At 41.8% G+C, this 12,288-nt stretch overlaps 1 protein-coding gene across 2 annotated transcripts in view; it reads left to right on the forward strand.

The window, feature by feature from the left end:
* CDKAL1 (CDK5 regulatory subunit associated protein 1 like 1) overlaps window positions 1-12,288 on the forward strand; it is a 628,557-nt gene that overhangs the window by 379,117 nt on the left and 237,152 nt on the right. For both annotated transcript variants that reach the window (XM_046006189.1, XM_046006190.1), the window contains exon 10: window positions 2,885-3,051. In XM_046006189.1, the coding sequence (XP_045862145.1) occupies window positions 2,885-3,051 (167 nt within the window). The remainder of the gene's footprint in view (window positions 1-2,884; window positions 3,052-12,288) is intronic.

The raw sequence follows: 12,288 nt of genomic DNA on the forward strand, positions 1-12,288 counted from the left end.
GGCACATAGTAGGGAAGGGCTTAATAAATGTTTGATAGACCAATAAAGAAACGAATGTGCAAAGGAATATAGCTCATAACCGAAGTCCTCAAGGAATGAAGCTGTTTAGGCAAGCCCTTCTGTCCATAAGTATAGCCAATTAAGTGTGCGGCTGGAAGCATGCATGTGTCCCTGCCTCCATTAGTGATCACAGACTGCAGCCTGCACTTTCCCTGGTGAATTCAGACGCAAGCGGACCTGACAGGAACCGCTTGCACAGTGAGTCATCACCAGACTTCCCAGAGAAAAGGATGGCAGGGAGGGGGATTCCGCATTTAGCTTCACCGTTAGTGTGAGATGACTTTCTATATCCTCACGATTGGAAATATCAGAACTCATTGGAATTCTTGAGATAGAACCTTGCAAAATCCGACTTTCTCACGTTGATTAAGAGCAAAATCAACTTTGACACGTTTTGGGAGGGAATTGGCAAGGCCCGCTTTGCCAAAAGTCCTGGGATTTCACATTTTGCACATGTGCTCTCATTTTACTATGTTTTAACCCAGGTTGCTGTTCTATAGAGCATTTTAGCAGCCTTGATCTTGGAGACATCAAGACCATTATTCCTGTTGTTGCTCTGATTTAGTGTTACAGCTGCTTCCTCTTTATGTGATTTAATTTGAAGTTTCAGCCCACCAGGGGGCTATTGGTCCCCACCTATGCGGCTTTAAGAGCTGGCTGCTGTTTCTGCATGGATGTTATTTCCATTCCTATTCATAGTGATTTTTCCCCCTTCTATATTCATCTAGCAACAGCAAGGCACTGTTCCAGGAACTCGCTCTCTCTACATAAGGCGTAACATGGAACCATTTGGATGGAAAAATTATAAATTAAAATTATTCTGTTCATTTTAAAATATTCATATTGTGTTGCTCAAGTGCCAGTAACTGGAAAATCAGGGATAATGTCCTGTTTTTATAACCTCTTTCAGAGTGTTTTAAAATCCATATATGCTGTTACTTAGCCATCTCTTTTCCTGGAGTGGATTTTGTGATAAGATTAAAAACAAAGGGGGGGGGTTAGGAGTCCACTGTCTGATGGCATATGTAATATTCAAATAAAGATAATACCACTGATTGCAACCCTTCTTCTTAAAATAGAAAAATATTTACTCCGTGTGCTGGGAATATTTATAATTATAAACTGTCCAACTACAAAGGTAACCTCCGAGCATGGCAGACTATTCCTTTTGAAGAGAAAAGTTTTTATTAAATGATTAAAACTAAGCAAATGTTTATTGATTTCTGGAACTACATATTTAATTGAAATAGAGAAAACCTGTGTATTCACAGGACTACTGATTTGCAGATTCTGAAAACATCTCCAACTTTGTAAATAGGGCTGTTTTCTTGTTTGTTTGTTTTTGTTTTTGTTTTTGTTTTGATATCTCCAGTTCTCGATGCTAAGTTATTGATTCTTTAATTGCAGGAAACTAAAATTTTGTTTCTATCCTTGTATTTTCTGTGTTGTATGGTTGTGTTTGAGGATATGCATGTCTCAGAAAGATAGACCCTAGGGAAAAGTAAAACATGTTGTTATGTGGTTTGGCTGGTTTTGGGTAAAGTAAATATATCTCTTATTCTAAAGGAAAGAGTACTTACTGGAGATCTCAGCTTCATGTGTATTTTTCCAACTCTGTCGAAGGCATTAAAGAGAGTAAAAGTCTTTACTTTCCGCTTCTCTTTTCTGTAGGTTTTTAGGTTCACATTCACACAAAAGCCATGTGTTTTGTTTGTTGTCTCCCTTGGCTGGGAATATTTAAATGTATTTTTAAAATTCTTCTCTTCCATCAACTGAGGACAATTTAAAATTATAATTTGAAGACTCTTTCTAGAAATGTATACTTTTGGGTCAGGCTGTCTGTCGTCTTTGTGGGCCTGGTGTGTGTGCAGAGGTTCTTCTGAAGCAACAAATCACTTTAGCATGAACAAATTTCACAGGACTGTTTGATTGTTGGTCTTAGCTTTGTGTGAATCATTTGGCCTTTTAAAATAGGCTAATCCTTTAATCGAATATGCTTTCAGAAAAGTTCTGAAAACCTGGGTGGCTCTTGCTAACTCTCTTTTACTCCTTTTAAATAATACTAGGTTATCCAGACGTGTTTCTTTTTGATTTTTGAAAGGATGTTATTGCAGGCCATAATATTTGAAGTCAGGATTCTCCGTAATAACAGTAACAACAAAACACACACGTATTCTCCTAAAGTCTGATTGATGGAAAACAGGACGCCAGCTGCCAGTAAACAGGTTTTTCAGCACAAATACTTAGTTGATACAGCAACTGACTTCTTTGAACACCACAATATAGAGCACTCTATTCTTAATTGAATAAAGAAAACAAATTAGAATAGTGGCTGCAGGAGAAATGGGTACCTCATAATTAATAATTTGTGAGTTAAACCTTAACTACACTTGACATTTTTCTTTGAGTTGGCGACAGACTGATTAGTGAGTTAACTCCTGATAGCACCTCTTCTGTGCGGCGACTGTTTCAGTTCCAAGGCTCACGGTGCTCCATAAAATAGGTCTTCATTGTGATGGGATTGTCGCTTTGGTCCTGATCAAAGTGCTTCGGAGGAAGCGCGGCTGAACTGATTGGCTGTGAATGTTAATCACTCCATAGGACGCACCGATAATTTACAGCATTGTGGTAACTCTCTGGTGTTCGTAAAAGGAACTTAATAACCCGGTGCCACCGCGGGATAAGCTGCTTTTTCTCTGCAGTTGAATACCCCGCCTGCCCGCATAATGGTGTTGAGTAATACTGCATTAAAAAGAGTGAGCAGCTGTATGATGAAGGAAACAGCTCTGCAGCGGATTTGTTCATTATCTCCTTTGATTCACAGAGGGCGTTTGTGAGATATGGTTGACCAGTGAAGATACAGGGGCTTACGGCAGAGACATTGGCACCAATCTCCCCTCACTGCTGTGGAAACTGGTTGAAGTGATCCCTGAGGGAGCGATGCTGAGGCTTGGCATGACAAATCCACCCTATATTTTAGAGCATCTGGAGGTAAGGCAAAGCACCCCATTTCCCTGCTGACACAGACACGCTCCAGCCCAAGACAGTGTGGCGGCCTCAGCAGCATCGTATGGTTACATTTAAAACCCCTTGCACATTATCATTTTCATTATTATTATTTCTTTTTTTTGTGGTCCTGCGTTACTAGGAACGAGTGGAGAATTTCAGATCCTCCTCTGTGTCAGTCGCACATCTTGTTTTCGCTTGCTCTCCGTTGATTAACGTTGCTTGGGTTTTCCAGCGCTCGCCCTCTTGTCACAGTTCTTTGTTTCTTCTTCGCAGCCCCTCAGGCTCCTGTGGCAGAAGTGTGCCTCGGTTCCTCCGCTTGGTGCCCTGGTCTAGTCTAGTTCAGGCGCGCCTCGGCATTGCATTCATTTTGCTTCCAGCCGTGAGCATATTATCAGAACTGCTGTTGGCCCTGGCGGTAAGGGTGCAGAGCTGTAAGCGTGAGGATGTTTTAAATCTCCTCCCTTTGTCTGGGGATGGTTAGGGATGAGGTGGGATCCTCGAGAGACACAGCTTGGTGTTCCTTTCCCTGATTCTCTCGTGGTCACTGTGAACGCGAAGGGGTCGTGGCGACGGGAGATGCCTGGTCTCATTTGTATCCCTTCTCCGGGTCAGGCACTTACCCTCAAGGAGCTTACTGTGAAGCTAGAAAAATGGACACGTGTACAAGTACCTGGCATCGGATGACACATGCCACAGTAAATATGAGCAAGAAACAGGGACATTTAAGTGAAAAAGTGCATGCCAGGATCCATGACAGCTGTTTGAGCAAGAAAATAATTACATTGGACCCACAGTTCTAGCTAAGAAATCTGATAACTGCAGTTGGAAAATCACGTGCAAAGTATAGAAACAAGTCGCTTATATTTTTATCCACTGTGTTCTTTACATTTGTTTTGTGCAGGAAAAAAACATCCCCAATCTGAAAACAAGCATAGCTGCTAAAATTTAATGCCCAGGTCCCAGTGAACAGTCAACAATGGTAATAAGATTGTTTCTGTTGACTTGATTGGAAGCCTGTACTTGTCGAAGTTGTGCTGAAACACCTCTCTTACGTCCGCAACGTCTTTTAGAAGTTCTGAAAACAGATTTGGTAGCAATCTGATTGTCAATTACAAATACACAGCGAAGAAATGCAGCAGTTTCGGTTTTGTTACTCACATATCCCCCAGTCAGATCTTTTTGGTAAAGGGATATGATAGGTTAACTTTAGTACTTTGGACAGTGGGGGACCGTTAAGATTTGCTATTGAAAAGCAAGTTGGAGGTGTGTCAGTTTATGCATAAGCCTGTGACGCAACACTTGAAAAAAGCAAGTGACTTCCCTGTAAAAATCAAATATGGTTAAGTCCTGCTCCATTTGAAGTAAATGCGAGGCACCTACCAGGCGATATGCTAGATGTGTGGTTCGAAACCGATCTCGCGAGGACCAAGGGAACCATCGTACTAGAATCAGCGAAGTTCAAGTAGGGAGTAGACATAAAGGGGAAAATCGTGCACAGGCTCTGAGATGACTGACTAAAGTACCTCTGGGAATGAATTCAGCACTTCAGTAATTGCAAGGTCACAGAAGCGAATGCTGCATTTGTAGCAGATCCTCGGCCCCGAATCTGAAGTAGTGCCAGAGCGTGGACCTCCACACGCATGCTGCAGGAGAGCTTCCGACATCAGCGCAAGTTGCTAAACACAGCTTTACACTTCACCTGGCAAAACACCAGATGTTTAGTTCCTACGTCGTGGTTGGGGTGACAGCAGGCTGTGACTGAACCCGTCGCTGTCAGGTGTCTGTCGTGTTGGCCTCCCTCGTCCACTGTCATCTTCACAAGGCAGGGACCTCGTCATTTCCGTCCCCGGGTGCACCCGACCGAGTGCTGGTTCAGTAAAGGAGTGAGTCAAGAATGAATCAAGGAAGGGCCTTCTTCAAAAAATCAATTATAGAGCCCGCTCTGTAGCGGCAGACTTTCGAGTCTTCGCACCCGGGTCAGAAGAGGCTGCAGAAGGTGACAAAGTAAGTGAACTTCAAGGAAGAGAGTTTGTCCCGAAGAAGAACCACTCACTCCTCTGCCCTTGGTGCGTGGGGGTCACCCACCCTGTCCTACCACAGCAAGGGAGAAAGCAATCCAAGGGGAAACAGGGGAAATGAAACAAACGAGCCGAGGTGTGCAAGAGGCAAAGACCCACGCCCTCTGAAAAGACAAGCTTGAAAAAGCTTCCTTTGACATCTGGACAAGACCTCACGCCTTGGCCTTGGCAGTTCTTCTCATTCTCCCCTGAGCGGGAGAGCCCAGAGCGCACCATGTCCCCCAGACACACCATTCATTGTGCAACAGGAAAGGGAACTGAGCTGCGGAGCCTTCCCCGGCTCCCCCATGTGAAACAGGATGTCAGGGAAGGGAGCCCAGCCTCCCTGAGCCTCGGCCTGTGCCCACCAATACACTGTGCTTCCTCGTTTTCCTCTCACTAAGCCGAGGGCACGCTACTGAAATTACCTGACTTACCTAAAGAGTGCTGGAGAGAGTCCACCAGTAAGGAAAAAAGAAAACAGGAGAAAAAAAAAATCAAAATAAAAATAACACCAGTGAATGACAGATGTGATGTCTTTTAAACTGTGGGGATAGAAAGAACCCACTCTTGAAACCACTCCTCATGTTTTAAAACGCTCACAGTGAGGGTTCTTTGAGAACTGTATTGGTGGGAACATGCCTTGTCAGGTTTCTGAAGATGCTTCGGGCTGCAGACTTTAATTCTAGAGGACTTCACCGGCTCTTTTCCTTCTCCTTGTTCTGTTTACGTCACATTCGCCGGACTTTGCGATCTTCCTTAAAATGTTTTACCAGCTTGCTTGCTTATTTTTGTATATATCTATTTAATTGAACAGCTTAAAGGGGAAATCTTTCTTCTTCTTCTTCCCTTTTTTTTTTTTTTTCCTGAGAGAGGGAGGAAGAGAGCAGTGGGGAGCACAGAGGGTGAGAGGGAATTTTAAGCAGGCTCCACGTCCAGCATGGAGCCCAGCATGGGGCCCAGTCTCACAACTCCGAGATCATGACCTGAGCTGAAGTCAAGCATCGGACACTTAACCCATCGAGCCACCCATGTACCCCACAAAGGCAAAATCATTTATTTTTTTTATTATTTTTTTTAAAGATTTTATTTATTTATTTGACAGAGAGAGATCACAAGTAGACAGAGAGGCAGGCAGAGAGAGGGGGAAGCAGGCTCGCTGCTGAGCAGAGAGCCCGATGCGGGGCTTGATCCCAGGACCCTGAGATCATGACCTGAGCCGAAGGCAGCAGCTTAACCCACTGAGCCACCCAGGTGCCCCAAAGGCGAAATCATTTAAAGGAAAATATCAAAGTTTCTGTGATTATTTAAAAGTACAATGTGGAAAAATAGATCTATCGATAATGACGTTTTATAAAACATCCATAGGAACAGAAGATGGATATTATAGTTAACATAGGATGCACTTTTAAGGTTTTATCACGAGTCTAGGGACTGCTGGCTGGCTTAGTCATTGGAGCATGTGAACTCTTGAACTCAGGGTCACAAGTTCAAGTCCCATGTTGAGCATGGAACCTACTTAAAAAGTCTGGCATTGTGTGTGGCACTTTATATCATAGGTATGAAATAAATGTGTAGGTATGAAATAAATGTGTAGGTATGAAATAAATGTGTAGGTATGAAATAAATGTGTAGGTATGAAATAAATGTGTAGCGAATGAAAGGGAGGGAGAGAAAATTCTTTCTTTTTTTGGGGGGGGAGAGAAAATTCTTAATCCTTAACAGGCAAGTAGTTAAATGTTGTTTGGAACATCTACAAATCCTAATTTTAGCATATTCCTGCCTTAATAAAATAATTTGAGATGCATTTTAAATGATGAGATAGCTGACAAGAGATAATCTCAAACATCATATTATGTGTACGTATCTTGGAAAAGCATCCTCGAATTGCAGAAACCTGAGTATAACCTGTGCAATACTTACTAAATATGGACATGAGGTCAAAACAATAGATAAAACAGTGGATTGAAACCTATTAGCTCATCTTAAAGACCTTACAGACCTGTCCATTACCCACAGGAAGAGGACACGCTCTTTAGCTTGGCGTACGGGGGCCTCACAACGCCTTCTTCGAGAGCATCCCTGTGTCCTCACGTCCTTGGTACCCTGCGATGTCTCCTATATGCCATGGCTTTTTCATCCTCCTGAACTTTCTACTTTAACTTCTGCTCTCTCCATTCCTACCACGCGATGACTGTTGGTAATAATGACGGAATCAGACGTACTGCCGTTTGCTGATCCATGCATTGACGAGTAGATGCCCCCCGCCACCATGGCAGATGAGAGAGGTTTTTGTGCTGTGTTTGCTCTCCTGTTGACATTACGGAGGTAATAACCGGGGCATATTACTCTCGAGTGAATTCTGACCTAATAAGGTGGGGTGGCTGTGAACTCGTGCACTCTTGAACCATGTTGCTTCGTGTTGCCCTCCTGGTTGTAGGTAGCCCACAGCTAAGGATTCATTCAGGCAACATGATACCCGTGAACCCCACAAGGTGTCTAGAGGCCAGTGGCAGGGGCACAGTAACTACCCGTCCTCAGGCACCAGAAATCGCTGGTACCTTTTTTCAAGACTGCCTAATAATAACATCAGTACAGTTTGTCGACTGCTCGTTATTTTCAAGAAACCACGCTGATTGCTTTCCACACATTATCTCTTTTCCTTCGTAAAATAAGCTACCTATAGAGATGTTATTCTCCTGATTTCATTGATGTAGAAGCCACATCTTAGAACGCTTTAATTATTGGTCAGATTACATAACTGGCTAGCAGCTGGACTGTTTCTTTCCTTTCTTTCTTTTTTTTTTAAGATTTTATTTATTTATTTGACAGACAGAGATCACAAGTAGGCAGAGACAGGCAGAGGGTGGGGGGGAAGCAGGCTCCCCGCTGAACAGAGAGCCAGATGCGGGGCTCGATCCCAGGACCCCAAGGTCATGACCTGAGCCAAAGGCAGAGGCTTAACCCACTGCACCACCCAGGCGCCCTGGACTGTTTCTTGTCCTGTCTGATTGTATGGTGCTTTCTGCTGCCTCCGTCTTTCACAGAGCCCTCTCTACCGCCGCCCAGATTCGCACCATGCTCTGTCGGCCTCCGCCCGGCACCCCCGTGTGGGCGCTCATCAGCCTGCTCTAGCATCCCTCACTCACGTGGAAACCCAACAGAACTGTCACCACCTTTAGGGAGAGGCCATCTTGGTCACCTCTTTGCACTTCGGTGCCTGTGACGACAGGCCTGATGAATGTGGACGGAATCATGCTCAGCTCTTCCTGACTGCCTGTTTCCTGAACGTTGCAGTATCTTCATGTCTGTGCCGGGCATCTGGTTTTGGAACTTTGTGGATGGTTGTCGCGTGTGTTTCTTGCTTAGGAGTCACACTTCTTTGAGCAGGTACGAGATGGTGAGGGAAGATCCATCTAAGGGATCCATTTTATTTATGTGCCCTGCTAGCATATCATAGGATAGATAGTATCTTTAGAACGACCTGGAGCAAATGAGCTCACTGTATGATTACTTAATTTATAGATTATCTAGGCTCTTAGCTTCTTTCTTCTCCTTCCCGCTCCTTAGCTCTCACTGCTTTGTTTGTTTGTTTATCCATTTTGTTTTCTTTCTTTCTTTCTTTCTTTTTTTTTTTTTTTTATAATCTCCCATCAGAGAAGTCAGCAGTGGATGGTCAAGAAGGAGAAATTAAAATCAGGCAATTTGTCTTGTTTTTCATTTTATGGGTTGGCTGGTAAGGAAAAGTTATTAAAGCTGTTGACTGGGCAGGGATAAGGGAAGGATCTATGGATTTTATTTATCTAAGCTGTTCTGGTTCTCCCTGTGTTATGAATAATTTAAAATAACTGTTATCTCCCTTAAGATTCCTGCGTATCTTAAAATTATATCTGAATTTTAGTACATCACTTATAGCCTGGTCTAGAGAGGGCAAGTTGATTAATCTGGATCATAAATAAATGCTTGTTATTAAGGACCTAACTACATTTAGAGTTATGAGCAAATCAGATTACTTACTTTTCAATTTATATTACTCTGGGAAATATCACTAAAATTACTATTCACATTGCTATTATACCACATTTTATTTAGTTTCAGTTAAAACATATATTTTTTTACAAGATTTACATTTAGTATATTTTTGTTATATTATGTAAGATTGATCCTAAATAGTGATATTTAAAGTGTTGTATCTGTTTTTGGTTGAGAAATCTTGTAATGACCAAAAGTTTTCCACTACCCTTGATTTTTGTATATTTACTTCCACTTAAATGATCGTACATTCTAACCTAATTGGATATTTATCAAATTAATTTATCTGGTAAAAGACAATAAGTATGCCACATGGTAATTTATGAGCACCAATAATATGTTTGGCTTTGCAGACTTCTAAAAACTTCCTCATGGTTTCAAAATAATAGCAATTTCAGTACTTGCTGTATCTCTGTTGTGTCAAAGCAATACAGAATTTCTAAACTGAAGTCAATAATTCACATGGGGGCCCTTAAAATTGTTTCCTTATGGCTTACACTTTTCAGAGTAATAGAAAAATATGCAAACGGACTTTGTGCTGTTGTATATAAAATATTTCCCCCTTTTGATAAATGGAAAGACAGGCCAGGTGATTTATTTTAAACAAGAAGGTGGAGAGGAGAAATCTATTTCTGCCATCCAGATATAGCTTTGGGACATCAGTGTATGATTCGATCTGACTGTTGGCTCCCATTTTCCGGCCAATTATAATCCTCAGCACTTCATTCTTAACCTGGCATTTGTGAATTTCAGGAGGTCCCTGCCACGTCTGAAACTAGAAGGCAAATTTTGTGCCTTTCTGAAAATCCGGTGGAGGGGAGCCTCCCTCAAATACTGAAAGGGTTTCCTGAGAGCCTAATGCTGAGTGCTGGGAGAGAAGGGCAGGGAAGGATGGGGGGCAGGCCCCAGTGCTGTTTGCCACATGACTCGATGACTTGTGATGACAGATGAAATTAAAACGCTCCTCCGCGTAAGCGTGATTGCAGGCTCCTTTCCCACGTCGCAGTCTGTAGCCTCGGATGGACCTGGGCTGAGCAGCAGCACGGCTTCAGTGGGGCCGTCTCAGACCCTCCCATCTCTGCCCTGTCATTCTTGTGACCTTCACTTGCTCCCTCCTCACCTCCCAGCCTCTGAGTCTAGCCCTGCACAAGAAGCCTAAGCTTTTCTCGAACCCGACAGCCCCTCAGAGAAACTTCCATAACGTGTTGCTTCTTACTCTAGCCTCAGTTTGCAATATTCCTTTTGGGGGGTGAAGCCTCATGCTTCTGTGCAGACCCAAGGACCTAGAATAGAAATGAACTCAGAAACACACAGACAGGATCTCCGCAAGTGACTCTGTGGCTGCCCTCACACCCAACAGACTCAACAGGTTTCATCAGGAATTTTATGGTCTCATGTTTTCTGGGGAAAATGAACCATTTTGTGGATGAATGTTCCTCATGTTGAAAATATTAGTTATGTCTGTCTCCCGGGGAAGCGCAATGGGAAATGCATTGGTTTAACAATTCTATTTGTATCATCAGTGATTTATAGAGACCTACCCAGTGGGCTGCACTGCTTTCTCAGTTCCCATTTCTGAACTACCAGATAGCACAGGTGGGCGTCTAGACCCTGTGTGGGAATGTAAATGATCAGATCATCTTTGGTTACGATGACGATGCTTTAATCCACTTTGTAGCAAAAGCTGTCTGTATTTCTCAATCTCTAATATAATTTTCCCCTAGCCATTGGCCTAAAATTTTGAGTATTGCTCATGAAATCCAATAACATGTGGATATTTATTCTTTTGGGAATTTTTCCTGGGAGGACATTTCCTGAGAGGGAAAGTACGTAGGGATAAAACATGTGTCAAAATGGTAAGTGAAAAGGCCCCAGCAAATGCTTCTGTAAAGAAACTGACACCGTGGTCAAATATACGGACCCATGTCTCTCTCTATAGATATCTTTTAACAAAGCAAAAGATTTCTGTGTATATATATATGAACATACATATTGGAAGTTATATAATATATATTATATTTATTAAATATAATGTGTAATATAGTGTATATTAGTTATATTGAAAATTATATACATGAAATACTTTCTAGAATACTTCAGGAATATTCAAGAATACTTGAGAAGCCTGCAAATTTACATATTTCAGTCATGGCATACAAATGTTCCCATTTCATCTTTTAGTATTCCTGTGTATATTTCCATTTATAAAGGAGGGTATTAGATATGTATGTGGTTTAATTTGCATCTTAAAAGGCATTTCACATTGCCATTCCCCTGAATCCTTAATTTCACAGGAGTAGCTGAGAAGGCTTCCATGTCACCTGTCAAAATTAGTATAGTTCAAACACTACAATACACCATCTGTGGGCTTTATCTTCCTCATTAATTTAGGAAGTCACTTATGCTCAAACCATTGAGAAAGGCTGCCTTTGACTTTCCTTCATGAGCACAGAGAGCAGCTAACACACAGGGCAATCAACGGTCATTCCTTTACATTTTTCTTTTGGTTCTAGGATCATTTCTCTATTGATTTCTTTGCTCTGATAGCCTATGAAAGGCTACCTTAGGCACTTGCTAATTCAGCACTTAGTAAAATGAAATCCTCATATTTTATATCAGGTGGGTAATGGAATTTTCAGATGATTCATGGTGTAGAACAGAAATGTTGGTAATGAAGTTAATGGTTCATAGAATGCTACAGTGACATTCTGCATATTTTCCAGAAAGTGTAGTTTCTTAGTTTGCTTCTGTTTGTGTCTAATCTACTAAATTGTTTCTTCTAGGTCCAGAATGTGTCTCTTCTTCTCCCCACATCTTCCTTTGTGTACCACAATAATAATCGGCATGAAAATGTTAAGGTTTCAAAATTGAACTCTGAAATTCTGTAATGCCATTTAACAGTAAATAATGATTGTGCCCTAGATTGGAAACATAAGGGTTTCTAAATTATTATTACTGTTAAGAATTCCTTTATTTGCATGTCATGTAGCAAAACTGTCAAAAAGATTAAATGGGCATGAGTGGTCCCTGTGTAATCAATCATTTTCAGTATTAGAGTTGCTGTATGTGGTCCAGAGAAAATCAAACTGTAATGCTGAAAGTAATTTTGAATTAATTGTTCATTAATTTA

Source organism: Meles meles, chromosome 5, assembly GCF_922984935.1.
Source record: "Meles meles chromosome 5, mMelMel3.1 paternal haplotype, whole genome shotgun sequence".
Lineage (NCBI taxonomy): Eukaryota > Metazoa > Chordata > Mammalia > Carnivora > Mustelidae > Meles > Meles meles.